Below are 27,206 nucleotides of genomic sequence, written 5' to 3' on the forward strand. Positions count from 1 at the left end.
CCAGGAACATGGCGGCCTTTCCTCAGCAGCGACTCTCAGGGCAATTTTGTTTCCCGGTAATGAGCATTAGAGCTCATTACCGGAGCTGAGAATGACTTCTCTTCCACTTCAGGACGCCCTGTTGCTCCCCAGTGTTTCCATGGAAGCTGCTTTCTTGTGTGGAGGTTTCACACGCTGTGATTTCAGGCTGTGTTAGTGGAGAATGTTTCCCATAAATCACACAGGTGGGAAGAGGAAACACCAGGTCTCAGGTCAGTGTTGCAGCAGAATGGATTCGTGTTTAGCAGAATCTGCATTCGCAGCGATGCTGGTAAATTCACCATCACCATGTTTATGATCAGCGGAGACACTGTGCATAATTAGCCATGCTGGTTTGTTTATGATCAGCTGCTGACGTTGTGCACAGTCAGCGACGGCGGACACAGTTGCGTCTCTTTTTTTTGTAATTTTGTGTCTTTTTGTTGGCAATTTTGTGTCTTTTTTGGTAATTTTGTGGGTTTTTTGGTAATTTTGTGTTTTTTTTATTAATTTTGTGTCTTTTTTGGTAATTTTGTGTCTTTTTTGGTAATTTTGTGGGTTTTTTTTGTCATTTTGTGTCTTTTTTGGTCATTTTGTGTCTTTTTTAGTCATTTTGTGTCTTTTTTGGCCCTTTTGTGCCTTTTTCTTTGGAATTTTGTGTCTGTTTTGGTCATTTTGATACTGCCTCCAGCGGCCCCAGGTAATTTGAGTTTGAGACCCCTGCCTTAAAGGAAACAGAGCTGCAGGACTTATATATGTATAAGTAATTTTGTTCATGTTTTGGTCATTTATTGTGTCTTTTTTGGTCATTTTGTGTTTTTTTTGTAATTTGTAATTCCGTGTTAGTGGAGAATGTTTCCCATAAATCACACAGGTGGGAAGAGGAACCACCAGGTCTCAGGTTAGTGTTGCAGCAGAATGGATTCGTGTTTAGCAGAATCTGCATTCGCAGCGATGCTGGTAAATTCACAATCACGATGTTTATGATCAGCGGAGACACTGTGCATAATTAGCCATGCTGGTTTGTTTATGATCAGCTGCTGACGTTGTGCACAGTTAGCGACGGCGGCCACAATTGCGTCTCTTTTTTATTTTTTTATTTTGTGTCTTTTGTTGGTAATTTTTTGTCTTTTTTGGTAATTTTGTGGTTTTTTTTTTGTAATTTTGTGTTTTTTTTCATCATTTTGTGTTTTTTTTATTAATTTTCTGTCTTTTTTGGTCATTTTGCGTCTTTTTTTTGTCATTTTGTGTCTTTTTTAAATAATTTTGTGTCTCTTTTAATTAATTTTGTCTTTTTTGGTGATTTTGTGTCTTTTTTGGCGCTTTTGTGTCTTTTTCTTTGGAATTTTGTGTCTGTTTTGGTCATTTTGATACTGCCTCCAGCGGCCCCAGGTAATTTGAGTTTGAGACCCCTGCCTTAAAGGAAACACAGCTATAGTGCTGATTCCATAGAGCTGCAGGACTTATATATGTATAAGTAATTTTGTTTATTTTTTGGTCATTTTTTTGTGTCTTTTTTGGTCATTTTGTGTCTTTTTTAAAGTAATTTTGTTTATTTTTTGGTGATTTTTTTGTGTCTTTTTTGGTCATTTTGTGTTTTTTTTGTAATTTGTAATTCCGTGTTAGTGGAGAATGTTTCCCATAAATCACACAGGTGGGAAGAGGAAACACCAGGTCTCAGGTTAGTGTTGCAGCAGAATGGATTCTTGTTTAGCAGAATCTGCATTCGCAGCGATGCCGGTTAATTCACCATCACATTGTTTATGATCAGTGGAGACACTGTGCATAATTAGCCATGCTGGTTTGTTTATGATCAGCTGCTGACGTTGTGCACAGTCAGCGACGGCGGATACAGTTGAGTCTCTTTTTTTTGTAATTTTGTGTCTTTGTGTTGGTAATTTTGTGTCTTTTTTGGTAATTTTGTGGGTTTTTTTGTAATTTTGTGGGTTTTTTTTCATAATTTTGTGTTTTTTTAAATTAATTATCTGTCTTTTTTTGGTCATTTTGTGTCTTTTTTTGTCATTTTGTGTCTTTTTTGGTTATTTTGTGTCTTTTTTGGTTATTTTGTGTCTTTATTGTTCATTTTGTGTCTTTTTTGGGGGAATTTTTTGTCTTTTTTGTTCATTTTGTGTCTTTTTTGGTCATTTTGTGTCCTTTTTTTGGAATTTTGTGTCTTTTTGGGTCATTTTGATACTGCCTCCAGCCCCCAGGTAATTTGAGTTTGTGACCCCCGCCTGAAAGGAAACACAGCTATAGTGCTGATTCCATAGAGCTGCAGGACTTATATATGTGTAAGTCATTTTGTTTATTTTTTGGTCATTTTGTGTCTTTTTTAAAGTAATTTCGTTCATGTTTTGGTCATTTATTGTGTCTTTTTTGGTCATTTTGTATTTTTTTTGTAATTTGTAATTCTGTGTTAGTGAAGAATGTTTCCCATAAATCACACAGGTGGGAAGAGGAACCACCAGGTCTCAGATTAGTTTTGCAGCAGAATGGATTCTTGTTTAGCAGAATCTGCATTCGCAGCGCTGGAAACGGATCTTTCAAGCAAAGAAATGTCACGATCACACAAACGGAAACAGGGCCGGCGTGACGGGTTGATGTGGCCGAATCAAAGCGGCTGCAAGTGGCCGAGCAAACAAACAGCAGCCTTTGATGTTAGGCTGACTTTCTTTCTGCCCCTGCCATTGAGATTAAGGAAAATGAGATTGCTTTCATGCCTTTGCAAATATCTTCATGTTAGGAATTAATTTTCCCTTGGCCCGAGATGCAATGAATAATAAATTGGCAGAAAAGTTTCCCATCTGTGAAGATGGGTAGGAAGCATGAATCTCTGGAGGGAAAACTTTAAGACCATAAAGTCTTACTCACTAGATATCTGAAAATTCTCTATTTCAGAATATTAAGTATTAGATATGGCTTGTTTGGGATGAAATAATATTACACTGTAAGAGCTGTTATTACCTGTTGATGAGGCCAAACATGCACCGAATGAACCGCTTTAATTTAACACTCATCCAAACACGTTTTCTTTCAAAGATCGCCAAAATTACACCATTTATTGTCACAATTAATGTCATTATAACTGGTATAACACACTTCTAGCCATGATTAATCCTTAGAAGTCATTCACATTACTTAACTCTTTGGAGTTTGGGGCTATTTTGTGGGTTTTTGACTCCTTTTCATTCTGCCTGTATAAACCACTTAATAATCTTTACCATGACATGTTGGTATCATTGTTTTTAGCACAACCTCACCTATACGACCTGATTATTTTTTCATTTTGACCTACTGGATCAACATTTTGAACACAAAAAACACACTAAAACATGAAAAACAAACCAAACACTCACACAAAAACACACAAAATTACAAAGAACACATACAAACACACTCAAAACAAACCAAAAACATAAAAAACATACTAAAAACACATAAAAAACACAAATAAATTACAAAGAAATTGCATTGACTTGGACATGGAAACTTGTGGAAAAGCCAAAACTTTAGGGAAAAGCTGACAGCAGGGAAACATGCTGCTTTGATTTTATGTTGTGACGTCATGAGGCGGGTCTCAATTGCCGGAACGCCCCTAATTTGAATACGAGTTGTCCGGACGACTTTTGTCTGGACTTTTTTCGTCCCTGTAGAAGAGCAGGGCCGTTTTTCTCCCCTGAAAAAAGCCTGGTTGCTGATTGGATAGAACGCTAAGCAGGATGTGACGTAGTACTCGACGGCACAACAACACGCGCCATTTGTAAAAGCCAGTGAAGCAGTGTTGCCAACTTTGCTTTTTTTTTGCTATATTTAGCGACTTTTCAGACCCCCTTAGCAACTATTTTTCCAAAAAAAGCGACTGGAGACAAATCCAGCGACTTTTTCTAGTGTTATTGGAGACTTTTGGAGGTGTTCACTTAGCGATCTCTGTTTGTTTACAACAAGCACCAGACACTCTGTGTACAGTTAGTGATGCCGGTTAATTCACCATCACTATGTTTATGATCAGCGGAGACGCTGTGCATAATTAGCCATGCTGCTTTGTTTATGATCAGCTGCTGACGTTGTGCACAGTTAGTGAAGGCGGCCACAGTTGCGTCTCTTTTTTTGGTAATTGTGTGTCTTTTTTGGTAATTTTATGTTTTTTTTTATAATTTTGGATCTTTTTTTCATCATTTTGTGTATTTTTTGTAATTTTGTGTCTTTTTTTTGTCATTTTGTGTCTTTTTTTTTGTCATTTTGGGTCTTTTTGGGTCATTTTGATACTGCCTCCAGCGGCCCCCAGGTAATTTGAGTTTGAGACTCCTACCTTAAAGAAAACACGGCTATAGTGCTGATTCCACAGAGTTGCAGGACTTATAAATGTATATAGATTTACATATTGCAGTGAGACACAGGGAGTAAAATGTTCAGAGGTTCAGTGAATATGTCTCATATCTGTTGAGCTGAAAAATGGTAACTGTCTCTTTAATTGTGGTATTTCTCAGGATGATGCAAATTATCCTGTGAATCATTTCAGTCCCATATACAAGCTGGATTATTGCGGCCCTCGTAGGCTTGTTAAGTAGGTTTGGTGGTCGAAATGGATTTCACATTTTAATGGGCTTATAAAACCACTGGGCAGTGTGTTTTCCCACAGTAACGCTCCCGTTGTATACGCTGACTGGGACTTAACATAATGTCTATAATTACTGTTAATTTGCCCCCAAAAAGAGGGTGATCTCCTGCTGCTCCTCTTACAGAGCAGCTATTGTGTGAGAAGCACATTATATTTCATACATAACCTTTAACAGCAGCACTTCACTCTGCAGTCTGACAGAACTAAACATGACTGATGGCTTTGTTAACTCCAATAACACAACACTTTTCTTATATAGTTGCTTGCTGAGCATTAAAAGATAGGCCATTGATTTTACATTGTGCACAGATGGAGATGACAGTCGGCGAGGTAAACAAAGGCGCCGCCAAGCAGCAGAGACAGAAACACGAGAGGCGTGTCCTCGCCTCAATCACGCCCACAGCTTTTATATTTTTTGTCATTTAGCTCCACGCAGCCACATCTCTGTCTGAGCAGGGAGGCAAACCAGGAAGTGTCTTAGGCTGCATTCTACCCAAAATTCCAGCAGGGGGCGCTAAGTTTGGCTGCAGAAGCATTTTGTTCCATTCATTTCAATGCAAAATGCAAAAAAGGCGTAAAATGACCAAAAAGGACAAAAAATTTACAAAAAAGAGGCAAAAAATCACCAGAAAAAGGAACAGATTACCAAGAAAAAAACACAAAATGCCCAAATTCCCAAAGCAAAGTCCTAAAAGAGCAAGAAAATACCTTAAATGTTTCCCAGCAAAGCAGTGTTGATGTCAAATATATCTAAACTTCCTGCATCAAGTTTTCCCATCGTCCAAGACACAAAATGAACAAAAACAGACATAAAATGACCAAAAAAAGACAAAAATGATCAAAATAAGATGTAAAAGGTTTTTAATGAACTATGTCACTTCCTGTAGTCACGTCGTCCTCCTAACTACTTCACTTCTACCATTTACATCATTTATTTCTTCTTTAAACTGTCTTTTAGAGTCCAACCAGGAACTGTTTGGTCCTAACCTTAGAGAAGTGCTGACAGAAATTACACAAAATGACCAAAAAGTGACAATAAAGAAACAAAATCGCCCAAAGAAGACACAAAATTGACCAAAAAATGACCAAAAAGTGACACAAAGTGACCAAAAAATGACAATATAGAAACAAAATCGCCCAAAGAAGACACAAAATTGACCAAAATTGACCAAAAAATAAACAAAAAACACACAAAATCATCCACAAATTGACAAAAGACAAAATGACCACAAAAAAAAAAGATGTAAAACTACAAATAAGCCCTTAAATGTCTCCCAGCAGAGCAGCGCTGGTTAGTGAAGTGACAACCAAGCTTCATGAACCATTGTCTTTATTTTTCTGAGCCCTCTAGATGGCGCTCTTTGTGGGTTTTAGGTGGTCGGGGGGGTTAGATGCCTTGCTCAAGGGTACTTCAATGACCTGTCAGTCCTGGGATTCGAACCGGCGACCCTCTGGTTACAGCCTGACTCTCTAACCTCGAGGCCTCTCTGACCTGCTCATCTGGTTTGGAAGACTTGTTGGAAACCAGATTTTTTAACATAATTGAACTCATTTTGCTTGAGATATTTCTCCTTTTTCTTAAGGAGAATCTAACCCCAGACTCTCTTCTCCTCTGTGGGCTTTAGAGAAGAAAGGAGTGAGATATGGGCTGTTAGAGGAGCGCTGCAGTGTCAGCACACTGAGAATAGATTCTGCTGCTCTCTGTCACTGACTTATTGTCACGTCTTCACTCTGTCAAGAGGAAAATGAGAGTTTTTACCTCACAGGAGGTAAAACATGTTTGTGCTCACGGTCACGGACATTTATATGTCGTTCTCAGAGCATCACAGCTCCTTCACAACGTGTCCTGCTGAGTCCGTTTGTCTACCAGACAAAGCAGACGTCACTTTCACACATTAACAAGTATCTGACTCCCAAACCTTGGACGTTAAAGTGCAGATTCAGACAGCCCTTTAAGTGCTCTGAGGGCGAGATATGAAAAAATAAAACTTTATCATAGAGCTAAACCAAATACATCACCGGAAAGGTCTTGGCCTGGAGAGTAACATATATCAATTTGAAGGTTCTATAATATTCTTGCTTTGAGATATTGACCTTTGAACCTTAACCTTGGGGCATATTTGAAGGCCAACCTGGTCTCACAGAAATCCGTGAAATAGCCACGGATTTCGCTTAACTCAAAATCCGTGGAATAGCCACGGAATCACTCAAATTTCCATGAAACTGACACGGATTTCGCTACAATGCAAGTTAATGACAGTCATATCCCGTGGCTATTGGTTTGTTCCAAGTCACGTGACTTTCAAGGTCCCAGCAGTCAGAACAAAAAACATGCGGACAGTTCTCTCATTTTTAGTGAAAAATCAATATTTTGACTTAGTTTCTGCATAAAAATGGATTTTGATCACATTTGTAGCGAGAAATATATGTTTTATTTTCTAAATATTCACTCAGTGAATGTACATAATCACTTTATATGTTGGAATAGCCACGGGATATGACTGGCATTAACTTGCATTGTAGCGAAATCCGTGTCAGTTTCACGGAAATTTGAGCGAATCCGTGACTATTCCACGGATTTTGAGTTAAGCGAAATCCGTGGCTATTTCACGGATTTCTATGAGATCATGTTGTTGAAGGCTTATAACTAAGGGACAAAAAGGGTTACAGACATGAGACCTGCTGTTATAGAAAGGTGTTGACATGGACTATAATGTGAGTATAGTTACTAAGGGGTGGGGGTGGGGGGCTTTAGGATATGCTGAAAAAATAAAAAAATTAAAATAAATAAAAGATCCCCCATTGAACAAGACAACATTTAAAGTCCGTTGCCAAAAATGTGATTGACATCCCCTTAAACCCATGGAAAGCCACTAATTAAGTATTTCCAACTTCCAATTTTAGGGGAAAACCTGTTTTATTAAAAAAACTACAACTCTCTTCAGTACTTATGTAGACATCAGCACCATGGTTGTAGTTCTTCCGTTTCAGGGTTAGGGTTAGGGTTGTGTAAACATATTTCTACACTCAAAAAAATAACTCATTGGATGAACTCAATTAAATTGTGGGCAGAATTTCCATCCAACAAATATATGTAGCCCAAACTCAAAACAAGTGCATCGATGCCATATAATGTATTTGAGTTAATGTAGCTCACTTTTTTTTACATTTGATCGAACTCAAATTAAAAACATGTATGTATTGAATTTAAATTGAGTTACCTCAACTCATTTATGTCGAGGAGAGCTAAAATAAAGAAATTGTGTTTGTTCAACCTAAAAACATAGAATTGGAAAACTGAAAGTCATTCTTTTTGGGTTGAAGGGAAGGACAGGGGAGTAAATTAATACATTTTAGGTTACACTTCTTAAACTACTTTTGATTTGATTTTAATTGATATATTTTCATTAGACAAACAATACATTAATGTGTCACATCTAAGAAGGGCTTGAATCATTTTTTGAGTGTTGAAGGCTTATAACTAAGGGACAAAAAGGGTTAAAGACATGAGACCTACTGTTATAGAAAGGTGTTGACATGGACTATAATGTGAGCATAGTCACTAAGGGATGGGATGGGGGGTTTAGGATATGCTGAAAAAATAAAAAATCCCCCATTGAACAAGACAATATTTAAAGTCTGATGCCAAAAATGTGATTGACATCCCCTCAAACCCCTGGAAAGCCACTAATTAAGTATTTCCAACTTCCAATTTTAGGGGAAAACCCTGTTTTATTAAAAAAACTACAACTCCCTAGACCTCTCTTCAGTACTTATGTAGACATCAGCACCTTAATTGTAGTTCTTCCGTTTTAGGGTTAGGGTTAGGGTTGTGAAATCATATTTCTACCCAATATATTGAATATCACACTCTGACTAATAAATAATTAGAACCCGTGTGCACATTTTGTTGTAAACACACGTGTTGTTATTGACACACACTGTATTGATTTATGGCCTCCATGATGTCCAGGTCTCAGGCTGTGAAGTGATCGCTGCAGGTTGAGGCAGTTTCAGTCATGATGAGTAACGATTTGTGGACCATCAATAAGCAGAATAACATGCAGCGTCTATGATCTGCAGCGTTCTGTGTCACAGAGGAATAATGGCCCCATTTAGAAGAAAATAGAAGATAAAGAATCGTATGATTTGGGGCGGGGCTACTTTTGATTGACAGGTCACTAACTAGGAGAGCTGTCATCAGTATAATTTTGTGTCTTTTTTGGGAATTCTGTGTCTTTTTTTGGTCATTTTGTGTATTTTTGGGTCATTTTGTGTCTTTTAAAAAAAATAATTTTGTGTCTTTTTTAAATAATTTTGTGTCTTTTTTGGTGATTGTGTGTCTTTTTTGGTAATTGTGTGTTTTTTAAATCATTTTGTGTCTTTTTAAAATAATTTCATGTCTTTTTTGGTAATTTTGTGGGGGTTTTTTGGTCATTTTGTGTATTTTTTTGGTCATTTTGTGTCTTTTTTGTGTCTTTTTTTAGTAATTTTCTGTCTTTTTTGGTAATTGTGTGTCTTTTTTTGGTCATTTTGTGTCTTTTTTTGTAATTTTGTGTCTTTTTTGGTCATTTTGTGTCTTTTTGTCATTTTGTGTCTTTTTTTAGTAATTTTGTGTCTTTTTTAGTCATTTTGTGTCTTTTTTTGGTCATTTTGATACCGCCTCCCGCGGACCTCAGGTAATTTGAGGTTGAGACCCCTGGCATAAATAACAGACGTAGTGACTGTGACGTCTCATTGGTTTGTGGCCCGTTGGTGTCCATGTTTGACCACAGAGGAACATCTATGGCAGCCATCAGACTTTGTGTCTGAGTGCAGTTTAATCATTACCCCCCCACCGTGACTCATCCACTCCACTGAGACCTTCTCCACCCAAATTACAGCTGCACCACCATGTAATTCCCTCTCGCAGAAGACGGATCAAAATGTTTTCTGCTGTAAGATATTTTTATCCTCCAACCAGCCCCGGTGTTAATTATAGCAAATATTGTTACATTAAAGAGAAGAAGCCCTGTGCAGTAACGCTTACAGCTCCACATGTGAGTTCCCACTCAGATATTATTATTATATTATATATATATTTTATATTAGCACAAGTGGAGGAATCAGCCTTTAACTCTGACTCTACAACACGTTATATTAATAACATGATTACTGATGATGTCACCAGATGCTCTGCAACATCCCAGCAGGGAATTCTACCTCCTTACCTCGTTATAATGAGCTGATTCATATTTAATAAAGCATGCATACGTAAAGGGATTCTATAGGAACTCCTTATTTCTGCTTAAAATAGCTTCAGTGCTGAATATATAATTATATGTTATTATAATAAAGAGTGCCGTCATCTCCGCATGCTAGAATTAAAATAATTAGAAATCAGAAGAACAGACTGGACATCAACTCTGAGTCTTATTTTCCAGCTGTGATGAAACCATAGATCATGGGTCGCAAACTGGCGGCCAGCGGGCCAATTGTGGCCCTCGTGAGGATATTTTGTGGCCCCCACCTTGATATGAAAGTTCAATGTGAGTTTTATATGAATGGCACTTTACTGTGTTGTGTGTGGAAGGTCCCTTTAATTACTTTTTTTGTGATTTTTTGTCTTTTTTTTAAATAATTTTGTGTTTTTTTAAATAATTTTGTGTCTTTTTAAATAATTTTGTGTCTTTTTTTGGTGATTTTGTGTCTTTTTTAAATAGTGATTTTGTTTTTTTTTTGGACATAAAATGACCAAAAAAATACATAAAATGACCAAAAAAGACGCAAAATGACTTAAAAAAAGATGTAAAATGACAATAAAAAGATGTAAAATTACCTTAAAAAGACGTTATTGACACGTTGCCGTGGATACGCATTGTTCTGCTTCTCTCCTGACGACGGCTCGCCTTGTCAGTGACCTGTCAATCAAAGGTAGCCCCGCCCCAAATCATATGATTCTTTATCTTCTATTTTCTTCTAAATGGGGCCATTATTTACACTATTAACATCAGATTGTCTTGAAGAAGATTTTTTACTAGTGATTGAGACCATAGTGTTGTCCTGAAAAACATTTCTGAGGGAATAAATCAAGTAAGAAGTTTTCTCATTTTGTATTGAAATGAATGGACTAAAATGCTTCTGCAGCCGTCAGCGCCCCCTGCTGGAATTTATGATAGAATGCAGCTTAAGGCACTTCCTGGTTTGCCTCCCTGCTCAGACCAGGAGGTTGCTGCCTGGATGAAACGAGGAGCGTCTAATTATGTTCTAGATTTATGATTTATTAAGGTCTAATGACATTAACACAGAGCTGAGGCTGTAAATTCAACTATCGATCTGATAAATCGACATAGATCAAATATCAAGGGAACACAAGTTATTAAAATTCATATCCAGGTCATTAAATATGTTTAACATTAAAATGTAAATCCATAACATGAGACAAGAAGTCAGGTGGGATATAAAATGCATATTAAACAGATTAAAATAAGCTGCTCTGATGGGTCGTTGCGGCTCATTTTAAGGCTTGAATACATTGTTGCAGATCAAATATATTTTATTTCTTTTACTGAGTCGAACCCTCCAGCTCGTGTGTTTTCAGTTAAATTATATTTAAAGTTCAAGAGAATCCACTGTTTCTTTTTAAAAAGTTGAATAAATGTATAATAATGAATAGTAATGTTAAATGATTGTGATTTCTCGTCCTCTGAACATCTCTGAATGTTTCTGAACGTCTCTGAATGTCTCTGAATGTCTCTGAAAGTTTCTGAACGTCTCTGAATGTCAAAAAAGACACAAAATGACCAAAAATAGATCTAAAAATGACCAAAAAAGACACAAAATAACCAAAAATAGATGTGAAAATGACTAAAAATACACAAAATGACCAAAAATAGATGTAAAAATGATCAAAAAGACACAAAATGGCCAAAAATAAATGTAAAAGTGATCGAAAAAGACACAAAATGACCAAAAATATATGTAAAAATGATCAAAAAAGAACCATAATGACCCAAAATAGATGTAAAAATGACTAAAAAAGACACAAAATGACCAAAAATATATGTAAAAATGACTAAAAAAGACACAAAATAACCAAAAACAAAAGTAAAAATGATTAAAAAAAAGACACAAAATGACAAAAAATAAATATAAAAATGACCAAAAAAGACACAAAATGACAAAAAATAGATGTAAAAATGACTAAAAAAGACACAAAATGACCAAAAATAGATGTAAAAATGACTAAAAAAGACACAAAATGACCAAAAATAGATGTAAAAATGACAAAAAAAGACACAAAATGACCAAAAATAGATGTAAATATGAATAAAAAAGACACAAAATTACCAAAAATGATGTAAAAATGATGTAAAAAAGACAAAATAGCCAAAAATAAATGTAAAAGTGATCGAAATAGACACAAAATGACCAAAAATAGATGTAAAAAATGACTAAAAAAGACACAAGATTATCAAAAATAAATTTAAAAATGACTAAAAAAGAGACAAAATGACAAAAAATAGCTGTAAAAACGATCAAAAAAGACACAAAATGACCAAAAATAAATGTAAAAATGACTAAAGAAGACACAAAATGACCAAAAGTAGATGTAAAAATGTCCCTGAACGTCTCTTAACGTATCTCCTCCAGCTGAGTGGTTCAGTCTGGCGGTCCTCCCACTAACTGATAGAAGAGTCGTGTAGTATTCTCGTCAGTGGGCAGCTTTATATAAGACGTACGTACATATGAGGGCTGCATGCCAACATGAAGAAGTGGGACAGCAGCAGCTCGTTAGAGCTCTGAGACGACATCAGACGCTCTAATGGCTCCTAATGATGGAACACACCAGGAGAGAGAGATAAGGACTGATTACTGTCCAGGAGACGTTTATCCACGTGAGCCGCTCCTCGCCGCCTAATGACTGTCAGTCTGGTTATTGAGCTGTAATCTGCTCCTCCTCCTCCTCCTCCTCCTCCTCCTCCTCCTCCTCCTCCTCCTCGCCTCAGGACACACAAGGACTTGATCAATGTCCCATCACTGGTCCGAGTGTTTCACCCCGATAGACTCCAGCGGCTCTAGCTGCTGTACATGAGTCTCTCATTAATCAATCCCATTAACACGAGACACTGAAACAACCAGGAGGAGACGTTCACTGTCTGTTTTCTGTTTTCTGTTTTCTTTTTTGGGTCATTTTGTGTCGTTTTTTTTAGTAATTTTGTGTTTTTTTTGGTCTTTTTAAAAAAAAATTGTGTCTTTATTTGGTCATTTTGTTTCTTTTTCAAGTAAGTTCGTTTTTTTTCTGTCATTTTGTGTCTTTTTTTAATAATTTTGTGTCCTTTTAAATTATTTTGTGTCTTTTTTGGTAATTTTGTCTTTTTTGTTCATTTTGTGTCTTTTTTTTTTACTAATTTTGTGTCTTTTTTGGTCAATTTCTTTCATTTTTAAGTAATTTTGTTTTTTTCTGTCATTTTGTGCCTTTTTGGTAATTTTGTGTCTTTTTTGGTAATTTTGTGTATTTTTTGGGTAATTTTGTCTCTTTTTTAAGTAATTTAGTTTTCTTCCGTCATTTTGTGTCTTTTTAAATAATTTTGTGTCTTTTTTGGTCATTTTGTGTGTTCTTTTGTAATTTTGTGTCTTTTTGTAATATTGTGTCTTTTTTGGTTCATTTTGTGTCTTTTTTAAGTCATTTATTCTTTTTTCTGTCATTTTGTGTCTTTTTTTGTCATTTTGTGTCTTTTTTTAGTCATTTTGTGTCTTTTTTTGGTCATTTTGACACTGCCTCCAGGCCCCCAGGTAATTAGAGTTTGTGGTTGTATTATAGGTAGGTCAGTGATAAGACACTTATTTCTACATGTACTGACTACATGAGTGTCTCATTAATCAATCCCATTAACATGTGACATTGAAACAACCCAGGAAGAGACGTTCACTGTGTGAGCTACTTAAAGCAATTCTCTTTCAAGTTCTATTCTGAGTGTAAGTTTCTGTCTTATCTGTGAATGAAATATTAACCTCCAGACCGTTGGCTAAGTGTTTCATAAATATTGCATGGTGTGGAAGAAGTAATTGGTTCCCCCATCTATAATGGCTGTCACCCTGGCTGCAGGAAGGAGCCTCAGAGCACCATCTAATGCTGGCGCTCACCAAAAGATTTCAACAGTCCCAGACTTAAAGCTGAAAGTCTTCAGTAAATCTAGGAGTTTTACTGGAATCACAGCGCTCCCGTCATCTCCATCGTTAAGTTTAAGGTAGTAATCTGCACCATGGACACTAAATTATCAAAATAGACACAAACTGACCAAAAATAGATGTAAATATGACCAAAAAAGACACAAATGACCAAAAATAGATGTAAAAATGAGGAAATTTTTTTAATTTTTATAACAACTGGTTAACATAGACTTGTTCTGGCCAAATTAGCAGCTAATATTAATATTGTACAACTGGTTAACATAGACTTGTTCTGGCCAAATTAGCAGCTAATATTAATATTGTACAACTGGTTAACATTGACTGGTTCTGGCCAAATTAGCAGCTAATATTAAAATTGTACAATTGTTTAATATAGACTTGTTTGGGCCAAATTGGCAGCTAATATTGATATTTTACAACTGGTTAACATAGACTTGTTCTGGCCAAATTAGCAGCTAATATTAATATTGTACAACTGGTTAACATAGACTTGTTTGGGAGAAAATTAACAGCTAATATAAATGTTGTAAAATTGGTTAACATGCACCTGTTTTGGCAAAATTTGGCAGCTAATTTTTTGTTGTTTTCCAGAAGGAGAGGAACAAGAAAGTCACTCATGAAGCCAAGTTTTTGATCCAGTTGATGTACTCTGACTGATTGGATACAATCCTGGAGCTCCTTCTGTTTCGGACAGCCATCCTAGGACCTCACCTTCTTCTGTGAAGCATCTCATAGTAAGTAAGTAATATATTACCTCATACACATGCTCTACATTTCTCTATACATTTCTGAGTGGTGTATTGCTCATAAGCTGTTTTGGGACCTCTGTATCTACATACTATGTTTTATCGCCTCAATCATCACACACTGTTTTCAACAAATGCCTATATTTCCATCAGTTTCTGATTACGCTGTTTTTGGGACCTCTGTCTCAACATACTGCTATTTTTATTTTATTGTGTTCTCAACACAAGGTTTTTGACAAATGTCTATATTTCCATCTGTTTCTGGTTGATGCATTGCTTACGCTGTTTTTGGGACCTCTGTCTCCACATACTACTATTGTGTTTTATCGCCAGTTCTCAACCATGACTCAGCACTTTTATACCACTGTCCCCATTTAAATCAGTATCTGTTTCTGATTGATGCACTGCTCTCAAGCTATTCTGGGAACATCTGTCTCTACATGCTACTATCTACATACCACATCTTGCTATTGTGTTTTGTCACAAGTTCTATTCAAGCATGACACAAGGTTTTTGACAAATGTCTATATTTCCATCAGTTTCTGATTGACTCATTGCTTACGCTGTTTTTGGGACCTCTGTCTCTACATACGACTGTGTTTTATCGCCTCAATCTTCAGTTTTTTTGACAAATGCCTATATTTCCATGAGTTTGTGATTGATGCACTGCTGACACTGTTTTTGGGACTTCTGTCTCCACATATTATTGTAATATCCCCAGTATTCTTTAACCATGACTCAGTACTTTTAGACATCTGCCTACATTTTCATCAGTTGCTCATCTGTCTCTTCATGCTACTATCATGTTTTATCACCAGTGGTACTCAACCATGACGCAAGGTTTTCGACAAATGCCTATATTTCCATCAGTTTCTGAACGTTTTAGTATCAATACTTTTGACAACCCTACTTTTTAGTCACTTTTTTGGTCATTTTGTGTCTTTTTTTGGTCATTTTGATACTGCCTACAGCGGCCCCCAGGTAATTTGAGTTTGAGACCCCTTTTTGTAGGGCAGTGCAGGTAGCATAACTGTGCAGGAAGTGAAAGGGACAGAACACCATCTAACTCTGCAGACAGAGAATACAGCGGCTCCGTTTCACAGGAAAATCATTACCTGTAATCTGACAGATGAGAATATCACAGAGAATAATTAGATTCTTTGTTTTTAGTCACTTAAAGTCACTCAGGAAGCAAAAACGGATTGTATTATCACTTAAAGCATTAAAGGAGGTGCTGATGGTTTCCTGAAGACTGAGTCCCTGTCACTGATCAATACGTCTCAATTATATCAGGCCTTCAAAATGCTTCTGTAACAGCTTTATCCCACCTTCAGTGGAACCATTTAACAGATAAACCTGCAGAGGATCAGAGATCTGAGCATCTGTTAATGGAAACATCAAGTCAAAGAACCAAACCTACAAAACTCTTCATCAGGTCCAGATAAAATAATTTATTATTCATGGAACAATAAATCAATCAGGACATTTATCTGTTTGTTAAACGTGCAACACAAAACACAAGACACAAAATTACCAATAAAAGACACAAAATTACCAATACAAGACACAAAATTAACAATAAGACACAAAATTAACAATAAAAGACACAAAATGACCCAAAAAGACAGAAAATGACAGAAAAAAACCTAAATTACGTAAAAAAGACACAAAACGACCAAAAAATACACAAAATTATTAAGACACAAAATTACCAAGACACAAAATTACCAATAAAAGATACAAAATTACAAAAAAAAGACAAGAAATGACCCAACAAGACACAAAATGACAGAAAAAAACCTAAATTACATAAAAAAGACACAAAATTACTAAAAAAGACACAAAATTACAAAAAAGACACAAAATTACAAAAAAAGACACAAAATGACCCAACAATGACACAAAATTACTAAAAAAGACACAAAATTACTAAAAAAAAGACGCAAAATCATTTAAAAAAGACACAAAATGACCAAAAAATACACAAAATTACTCAGACACAAAATTATTACAAAAACACACAGAATTACCAAAAAAAAGACACAAAATTATTTAAAAAAAAAGACACAAAATTATTTATAAAAAGACAAAATTATAAAAAAAGACACAAAATTACCAAAAACAGTAATTAAAGGGACCTTCCACACACGGTAAAGTGCCATTCATATAAAACTCACATTAAACTTTCATATCAAGGTGGGGGCCACAAAATATCATCACGAGGGCCACAATTGGCCCGCGGGCCACGAGTTTGAGACCCCTGTCGTATATCGATAGTGAGCGTAAATATATGGGGATATGACTTTTGGTCCATAATGCCCAGCCGTACCAATGGATCAGTAGTGAATGTTATCCAGCTGCAGCTCAGTGTTCCTGAATGAATGAATGCAACACGTTTGTTGTGCAGTAAGAATAAGAGCAGAGTGACTGAGGGAGGTTTAAGCAGAGAGGGTCAGTGAAGCCCCCGAGGCTCATTAGTGATTGGTTGATAGAGGAGAGGACCTGACTGGATGGAGGAGCAGCACAGGAGGAACAGAGTCTCCCTGCTGCAACAAGAGAATTAGTTGGAATCTGATCAGTCGAAGAAAAAAATGGAAAATTTCAAACATACGATTTGAAATCGGTGAAAAACAAACAGACGAGGAAGAAAAATCATGTGGAAAGCTTCATGTGACTGGTGAAGATAATAGTTTTGGTTATGAAGGAGAGGAACATTTCTAGACAAAAATGGATGTAAAAATGATGAAAAAAGAAACAAAATTACCAAAAATAGGTGTAAAAATGACCAAAATAGATGTAAAAATGATCAAAAAAGACAATAAATTACCAAAAATAGATGTAAAAAGGATCAAAAAGACACAGAATGACCAAAAATAGATGTAAAAATCATCAAAAAAGACACAAAATTACCAAAAATAGATGTAAAAATCATCAAAAAAGACACAAAATAACCAAAAATAGATGTAATAATGACCAAAAATAGATGTAAAAATCATCAAAAAAGGGACAAAATAACCAAAAATAGATGTAATAATGATCAAAGATAGATGTAATAATGATCAAAAAGGACAAAATGAAAGCATACGATCTGAAAACGGTGAAAAACAGACGAGGAAGAAAAAGCATGTGGAAAGTTTCATGTGACTGGTGAAGATAATACTTTTAGTTATGAAGGAGAGGCACATTTAGCTTAGCTTAGCTGTAGCTGAAGTGTTAAAACTATTATTTGTTAAAAAGGAGGGCTTTTCAACGGACATTTAAAGTTTAGTTCCTCTATTGAACTGCAGGTCAAGGGGGCTCATCCTGCCCTCAAGACTCACTTCTTCTATTTGGCTATAGGTTAAATAATAATAATAATAATCATGATACATTTGATTTTTATAATGCGTTTAAAAGATACAAAGTCGCTTAGCATAGCAGAATTGAAACACACACAACACAACTAGAACTAGAACAGGGTGCAGCTATTTCAGTAAGAAACATACACATAGGCCTCAAAAAAGGAACTTAGAAACATACATACAAGAAACCATAGTCCTAAAAAAGATGTAAGAAGCATACAAACAAGACACCATCGGCCTAAAAAAAGGGAACTAAGAAATATACATACAAGAAACCATAGTCCTCAAAAAATGAATTAAGAAACATGCAAACAAGAAACCATAGGCCTAAAAAAGGAATTAAGAAACATACATACAAGACACCATAGGCCTCAAATAAGGGAACTAAGAAAGGGAAGGTGTCTGGTTTTGAAATGAAATATCACGAGGTGTCCAGTATGGGTTGGCTGCTGCGTCACCATCCAAAATTGACCAATTACGAGTTTGAGACCCATGCTCTACTTGATTCACTTGGCTGTTAAAAACAGAGCATGACTATGATTCTCTCTCTCTCTCTCTCTCTCTCTCTCTCTCTCTCTCTCTCTCTCTCTCTCTCTCTCTCCGTCCTGTAGATTATCATAAAGCCATCATCTGCAGCCGTGGGACCACATGTTCTCTCAGCAGACGGAGGCCTGAACTTTGGATGGAGGGATTATAGCTCTGGATCACATTTCTGTCAGAAGAAAAGTCTTGTCGGCGTGCAGCAGGGAGCCGTGTTAGGGCTCATCCTTCTGTGGAGGATTCTGGATCCAGTCCTGTCTTTTATCTTCCCGCCTGCAGATGCCTCCGTCAGCGTCAGGATGTCTATCTGGGACCGGCTTCACTACAGTTTGTCCTCTCGATTTTAAGGCTTTACATGTAGAGCGAGTGTGAAGTAAAGACAGACTCACGTGGTTCTAATGGACCAATCAAACACGTCCACATGGAAACCTGCTGCACAGAGAACCACTCGTTCTATCGCAGGGGTCTCAAACTCAAATTACCCGGGGACCACGAGAGACGGTATCAAAATGACCAAAAAAAGACACAAAATTACTAACAAATGACACAAAAAAGACACAACATGACAAAAAAAGACAGAAAATTACAAAAAAAAAGACAGAAAATTACCAATAAAAGACACAAAATGACTGAAAAAACACTAAATAACTTAAAAATAACACAAAATGACAAAAAAAATTACAGAATTACCAAAAAAGATACAAAATTACCTTAAAAAAAAGACACAAAATTACCAAAGAAAGACACAAAATTTTGTGTCTTGTGTTAAGAGTTAATTTCTTATTTTAAGTCTTCAACATGCTTATTTCTAGATTAAATAATCTAAATTGAATAAATTATCTGTCCATGCAGCAAGATCATTTCCCTCAGATTTACTGTTTGATCTGGTTTTAGACTAAACACCTTTATTACAGTGTGTAATAAACAGAGGAATAAACCCAACAATGAGCCGTCTCTTAACATTGATGGGCTCTTCGTTACGTCTTTTTTGGTAATTTTGTGTCTAGTTTTTGGTCAATTTGTGTCTATTTTTTCGTAATTTTGTGTCTTTTCTTGGTTGTTTTTTGTCTTTTTTTGGTCATTACACGTCTTTTTTTTTGTTCATTGTCTATTTTTTAATCAGATTGTGTCTTTTTTTTGTTCATTTTGTATCTTTTTATTGGTTATTATGTCTTATTTGGTAGTTTTGTGTCTATTTTTGGTCGTTACTCCTCTTTTTTTGTTCATTTTGTGTCTATTTTTTGGTTATTATACGTCTTATTTGGTAGTTTTGTGTCTATTTTTGGTCGTTACTCGTCTTTTTTGTTCATTTTGTGTCTTTTTTTGTTCATTTTGTGTCTTTTTTGGTTATTATACGTCTTATTTGGTAGTTTTGTGTCTATTTTTTGGTAAATTTTTGTCTTTTTCGGTCATTATAAGTCTGTTTTGTTAATTTTGTGTCTTTTTTATTGGTTATTATACGTCTTATTTGGTAGTTTTGTGTCTATTTATTAGTCAATTTGTGTCTTTTTTTGTCATTGCACATATTTTTTGGTCATTTTTTGTCTTTTTTGGTCATTACACGTCTTTTTGTTCATTTTTTGTCTTTTTATTGGTTACTATATGTCTTTTTTGGTCAGTTTGTTTGTTGTTCTAAATAAATTTCCCTCAGATTTCGTGTTTTTATCTTGTCTTTAGACAGCCCTTCTGGAAGTTTGCATGGCGAGGATTGATCACGGATGAGTTTGATGTATGTTGCTGTGTGCCAGAGAGGAACATGTGAAATCTTCGGCCCTGCAGGGTGAAATGGAGATCTGTGGTGAAAGCAGCTTCCCACTCTTTGTCCCTGCGGCTTCGGGACAACTCGTGCTTTCTCACATGACACAAAACATCTTGACAGATATTTATCGTTTAAGTAAGAGCGCCCCGCTTGAGGTTTCCAAGAAATCCCTCCAGCTTCCTAAAGTGCAGAGAGAAGAGTGTGTTCCTCTTCTTAGTTTCAATACTTAATAAACTATAAAGTATATAGTGATGCTTTTTATACATGTTTTATACATAATGGTGCAGAAACTGTGGAGGAGCTGATGAAAATGTCTATTATTCAAGTGATTCAGTCAAATAAGTAATTAGTGTCTGTACATAAAAAAAAATCACATTATAAAAACCATTTTTCAATTTTCAAAGTACAAAGTGTTGGACTTTATAACATTTTATCAGCTGCTGGTTCCAGTATGAAGAGTGTATTAATTATCATTAGGCCTAGTGTCTTTATTAAGTTTGCAATGGCTCCTTTGAACAGATTGGACTATTATTCATGCTCTAAAGAGGAGATGAGGAGCCGTTATTAGGTGCAGAGTCTGAGCCTGAAGCGCCAACAGCTCACATCTTAAATGTTTTAAGATTTTTTTTTTTCATAATTTGCATCAAAAATACCTTGAACATTTCCTCCATTAGTGATAAAGATGTCATTCTATCAGAAGTCTGCTCTTCCATCTGGGATGAGAGGAATGAGACTTTACAGAATGTATGAAATCACCAGATATTCAGTTTTTCATGCACCATAGGAACAAGCAGATTTTCAACACACTCCAAACCATCGGCAGTAATAAATCCTCTCTTCTCTTTTCACAAGGCTTTTGGAAACCTGCTGCAGGGATTCTGTTCCCGTTCAGCCACAGAAACATTAGTGAGGCCTTAGAACAAACACCCATAACACCTTGCCTTATATTTGGCCAAACAATTCTCACTCACATGAAAAATTCAGCAGCAGGTCATGTGACAAACAGCAGCAATATTAGTTGTTGCAAGTTGGCAGAATAAAGATTAGTGTATATATATATATATATATATCCTCAGCCTGGCGGCTCATCTCCGTCATGACGCTGTGAGCTGATTGAAACAGACTCGGCCTGGTGCTGATCTGAGGAGTCAGTGGTTCATGTTGAACTGATTAATAAGCTGCCAGATAATGATGGATTAATTTCTCCTGGCCGCCACATCTTCACCACTTCAACTACAACCAACAGACCATCAGAACAACAGAACAACAGACCAGCAAATCATCATACCAACAGACCAACCAACAGACCAACCAACAGACCAGCAGACCAACCAAAAGACCAGCAGACCAACCAACAGACCAACCAGCAGACCAGCAGACCAACCAACAGACCAACCAACAAACCAACCAACCAACAGACCAGCAGACCAACCAACAAACCAACCAGCAGACCAACCAGCAGACCAACCAACAGACCAACCAACAGAACAACCAACAGACCAACCAACAGACCAGCAGACCAACCAAAAGACCAGCAGACCAACCAACAGACCAGCAGACCAACCAACAGACCAACCAGCAGACCAGCAGACCAGCAGACCAACCAACAGACCAACCAACAAACCAACCAGCAGACCAACCAACAGACCAACCAACAGACCAGCAGACCAACCAACAGACCAACCAACAGACCAGCAGACCAACCAACAGACCAACCAACAAACAACCAACCAACAGACCAGCAGACCAACCGACAAACCAAGCAGCAGACCAGCAGACCAACCAACAGACCAACCAACAAACCAACCAACAGACCAACCAACAGACCAGCAGACCAACCAACAAACCAAGCAACAGACCAGCAGACCAACCAACAGACCAGCAGACAAACCAACAAACCAAGCAACAGACCAGCAGACCAACCAACAGACCAGCAGACAAACCAACAAACCAAGCAACAGACCAGCAGACCAACCAACAAACCAAGCAACAGACCAGCAGACCAACCAACAGACCAGCAGACAAACCAGCAGACCAACCAACAGACCGACCAACAACCGACCAATAGACCAACAGACCATCCAACAGACCAAATGACCATCATACCAACAGTCCAACCAACTGACCATCATACCAGCAGAACAACAGCATCAGCCTCCACACACACACACACACACACACACACACACACACACACACAGATAGATATCTGATGGTGCTCGAGGCGTTATTGGATGTTTTCCACGCTGTTCTCTGTCAGAATGAGTTAATATAATATAATCTACCATAAATTGAGATGCTCTCGAGCATCTGGCATGATTTGTACACTTCAGCCTCCTACCAGCACTCAGCACTATATATATATATATATATATATTTATATATATATATTTTTATATGCATATACATATCCTAAGGACAAGTATATGGAGAATACATGGAAAGTGGAGATGAATGAGGAAATCTCTTAACGAGGCAGCGAGCCACGATCCTCCAGAACAGAAGCAGCTCAGTGAGATCCTGCAGGTCTGATAAACTCACTCTAGTGTTTTCATCATGATGATGGAAGTAAACATTCAAAGTTCAAGTGATTGGATGAGCGAAGAGCTGCAATGATTAGTCAATCAACAGAAAACCGTTTTTAATTAATTTGATTAATCGTTTGAAAGAAGAAGGCAGGAAATGCTGTTTTAACATGAAGATTTCCTCCTTTTCTCTGTTTCATCATATTAAACTGATTCTTTGGGTTGTATGGTCAAAACTAAACACAAATAGAGACTTTTTCTACAGTTTTCTGATATTTCATGGACCAAATAATTGATCAATCTGCAGATGATTGATAATAATGTGGTCAGGGTGGAAGGTGATAATAGGTGATTATGTTCGGTTCAAGTAAAAAACAAACAAAAAAAAAAAGCATAATAGAATAATAACTAGAATAAAGTATCAAAAATCTTTCTCTAACCCTAACCAAGTACATTAAAACTTACTACCAGCTGATATTGTATTGCTAAAGTCTTTAACAGGAAACTGATGAAATGCCTTTTATTGTCAAATTTGGTATGCTTGTAGCAAAAGGCATAAAGAAAAAAAAATAGATGTGGAGGCACAACAAATTTTCAATATGCCAGCCATTTTTCAAGATGGCCGCCACTGACGACTGTCAGTGGCGGCCGTCAGATTGTTTTTAGATTAAATTTCACATTAACAATGGATAATAGGTGATAGAAACATACATTTTGGTACAGTTATAGCCAAAGACATGGGTAACACGTAGAGAGATCAAGACTTTTAAATATGACAAAAATTAGATGTGGAGGCAGGACAAATTTTCAATATGGCAGCCATTTTTCAAGATGGCCGCCAGTGACAACTGTTTGTAGATAGTTGATATATAATATATTTCACATTAACAATGGATAATATGTAATATAAGCATCACATTTGGTACCGTTATGGCCAAATACACAAAAAAATACAGATATGGACCCTCATAAATGATGAATATGGCGGTCATTTTCCAAATTGGCTGCTGGTGACAACAGCTTTTAGATCAATTTTCATAATTTTTTGAAACCATATTGAAAAGTCTTGATCCCTCTACATGTTCCCCATTTCTCACATATTATCCAATGTTAATGCGAAATTTAATCTCAAAACAGGCGGTCACTGGCGGCCATCTTGAAAAATGGCCGCCATATTGAAAATTCGTCTAATTTTGTTCTATATGTCTTTGGCTACAAGTGTACCAAATTTGACGCTTTTATCATAAAATGCACAATCCTTACATCATTTCTAGCTAAGCTGGCCCACTACTTTGTTTGCAAGTTATTCATTTTTGTTTTCAGATGACATTATTTATCATTCTCTCTCGTTTTGTTTGAGGTTCTATTTGACTATATTGACACATCTTTCTTATCTTTTTCAGACTGTTTACAGTGGCAGTGAGCAGCTCATTAATCTGCCTGTAAACATCGATTCAGATGCTGCTGAACACAAACAGAAAACGTCTCCAGCTGTCAATCAAACATCAACATTTCCATAAAGTTTCCTCTTACTTTGAATGATGATAAAAATCACCAACAGCACATTTTAGAGTCACTCTGACATTCTGTTTGACTGATAAAGAAGATGACTAATTATGATAAATAAACAATCAGTCCCAATAATCTGGAAGGCTCTGTGTTCAGAACTTTGTCTCTCATCATCATGAAGCACAAACATAAAGAGTCAATCTGTCACTAAAGCAGATAAAGTGGAAGCAATAAGCAGCTGAAAGCCCACAAACACTGTCAGAAATCACTCTTTTCTTCTCTAATCTCACACAAATGTTTAAATCAAACAGGCATCAACTCTGACCTCCATCCAGCACTGTTACTTCCTGATCATATCATATGATATGATGAGATTTATGGGTTTTTTTGTACTGAAAATTCTGCTATTAAAAAAGCCAGAAAAACGATATGAAGCCCAGCATTTTGCAGTGGAGAGAAAGAGTAAAAAAATTGTTTTTATCATGAAGAAAATAACAAAACCTTCATTTAGCTCATTATTTTAACATTATTATTTTTATGATTACTCCTAATTCTAATACCTTTTTTTTTTAGTCTTTTAAAAAACCTGCTGAGATTGAGAAGGAAAAAGATGAAGAGTCAACGAAGAAGAAGCAGAAAAAAATCCACTTGGAGCAGTTAACTAAGTTTTTCTTTATTGCACTCAGATGATATTAGCAATTCTGACTCCTTTCCATCCTGCCCGTATACACCACTTAAAAATGTTTAAATGCCATGTTGGTATATTATATTATATTATATTATATTTGTGTCTAGCGTAACAATTTTGGTCATTTTTTGTCTTTTGTTGTGTCTTTTTTGTGACATTTTTGTGTCTTTTTTGGTCATTTTGTGTCTTTTTTAGTCATTTTGTGTCTTTGTAAGTCATTTTGTGTCTTTTTTTTAGTCATATTGTGTCTTTTTTGTCATTTTGTGTCTTTTTTGGTCATTTTGTGTCTTTATTAGTAATTGTGTGTATTTTTTTGGTCATTTTGTGTCTTTTTTTAGTAATTTTGTGTCTTTTTTTGTCATTTTGTGTCTTTTGGTCATTTTGTGTCTTTTTTTAGTCATATTGTGTCTTTTTTGTCATTTTGTGTCTTTTTTAGTAATTTTGTGTCTTTTTTTGGTCATTTTGTGTCTTTTTTTAGTCATATTGTGTCTTTTTTTCATTTTGTGTCTTTTTGGTCATTTTGTGTCTTTCTTAGTAATTTTGTGTCTTTTTCTTGTCATTTTGTGTCTTTTTCTTGTCATTTTTTGTCTTTTTTTGGTCATTTTGTCTCATTTGTTTTTGTTTTTAGTAATTTTGTGCCTTTTTTGGTCATTTTGTGTCTTTTTTGGTCATTTAGTCCAACATAAAATGTGATTTTGAATCTTTTTTTTTACTTTCAAAACACTATCATGCTCAATAAAGAATTCTAAATGTGTCAAATGTGACCAAAGGTGTCAAATCTAACATATCAGAGGGTTCCATCCAGTTCTATCATTTGATACTAAATCTATTTGAGCTTGTCTCCAGTTTTACTTGGTATATCATCATCAAACTGAAACTGGCCTCATGGAGTTTACAGCCAGAACTTTAGAGGTAAATGTACAGTAGGGCTCCACGCTGCTTTGTTTTCTAGTCTGATGGAGGCAACAAGTCTGGATTATTTGGAGCTTTTGGACACTCCGAAGGGTTAAATGAACATTGTGCTCGTTCCTTCTGGTCCTCTGCAGCTGCAGGTGTGAGGTGAGTGGACGAGTACGTGACTGTTCTGTTAAACTGGAGCTGGTTTATTGTTTTGAAGCGAGAGGATCTTGTGGGTTGATCCGAGGAGAGAACATACAGGGTTCCCTCATTATAATCTGCCTCGGAGGACTGACAGTCACACTGTGTTTGATTTCCTGTGATGAGCATTTGGGGAATACACCTTTTACCTTCTTCTGGGGAGGAAATGTCAGCTGAATAATCACTCAAGGTAAATGAAGCGCCGGGCACGGTTAAAAGGGGAACTATACCTCCAGGAGAAACTGAAAATGTAAAACGACTTTTCTTGTACTTGTCATATTTTTGACAGTGATTTCTTTAGATTCGTCTGAGGGATTAAAATGAGGGACAGAGGCTGCGAGGGGACCGTTGGTGTCCCAGAGGAGAAGAAACTCAGCAGGATTTTATATATTAGATCAATTTAAGAACGGGAAACCTCTGAGTTCTAACCACAGACTGGATAAATAATGGACGTAGTGACGTCACCTGTTGGTTTGTGTCGCCATCTTGTTCCTGGAAACAGGCAGCAGACCATATTTGGACTGTGGAGGAGCGAGAAGGATCAGACCAGGCGGCAACCTCCTGATGGGTCTGATCAAGGAGGCAAACCAGGAGGTGCCTTAAGCTGCTTTCTACCATAAATCCCAGCAGGGGGCGACGACGGTGGCTGCAGAAGCATTTTGGTCCATTCATTTCAATACAAAATGAATTGACCCAAATCAATACAAATCTAGACAACTTCTCACTTGATTTATTACCTCAGAAATGTTATTTATGGCTAAATATCACAAAGTTCCATTACGTTTTTACCAGGCGGCAACCTCCGGGTCTGAGTAGTAGCAGAAGCATTTGAGTCCATTCATTTCAATGCAAAATGAGAAAACTTCTCACATGATTTATTAGCTCAGAAATGTTTTTTAGGACATACCCATACGCATAGGGATACGCATTGTTCTGCTTCTCTCGTGATGACGGCTCGCCTTGTTAGTGACCTGTCAATCAAAGGTAGCCCCGCCCCAAATCATATGATTCTTTATCTCCTATTTTCTTCTATATGGGGCCATTATTTACACTATTAACATCAGATTGTCTTGAAGAAGATTTTTTACTAGTGATTGAGACCATAGCGTTGTCCTGAAAAACATTTCTGAGGGAATAAATCAAGGAAGAAGTTTTCTCTTTTTTTGTATTGAAATGAATGGACCAAAATG

General features: G+C 36.4%; 1 protein-coding gene across 1 annotated transcript in view; it reads left to right on the forward strand.

The window, feature by feature from the left end:
• Positions 1-22,264, forward strand: part of LOC131973739 (probable G-protein coupled receptor 152) — a 30,928-nt gene extending 8,664 nt beyond the window's left edge. The window contains exons 4-5 of the mRNA XM_059335800.1: positions 20,115-20,166; positions 21,443-22,264. Of these exons, the coding sequence (XP_059191783.1) occupies positions 20,115-20,166; positions 21,443-22,264 (874 nt within the window). The remainder of the gene's footprint in view (positions 1-20,114; positions 20,167-21,442) is intronic.
• Positions 22,265-27,206: the final 4,942 nt, after the last annotated feature.

The sequence above is a fragment of the Centropristis striata genome, chromosome 6, assembly GCF_030273125.1.
Source record: "Centropristis striata isolate RG_2023a ecotype Rhode Island chromosome 6, C.striata_1.0, whole genome shotgun sequence".
Lineage (NCBI taxonomy): Eukaryota > Metazoa > Chordata > Actinopteri > Perciformes > Serranidae > Centropristis > Centropristis striata.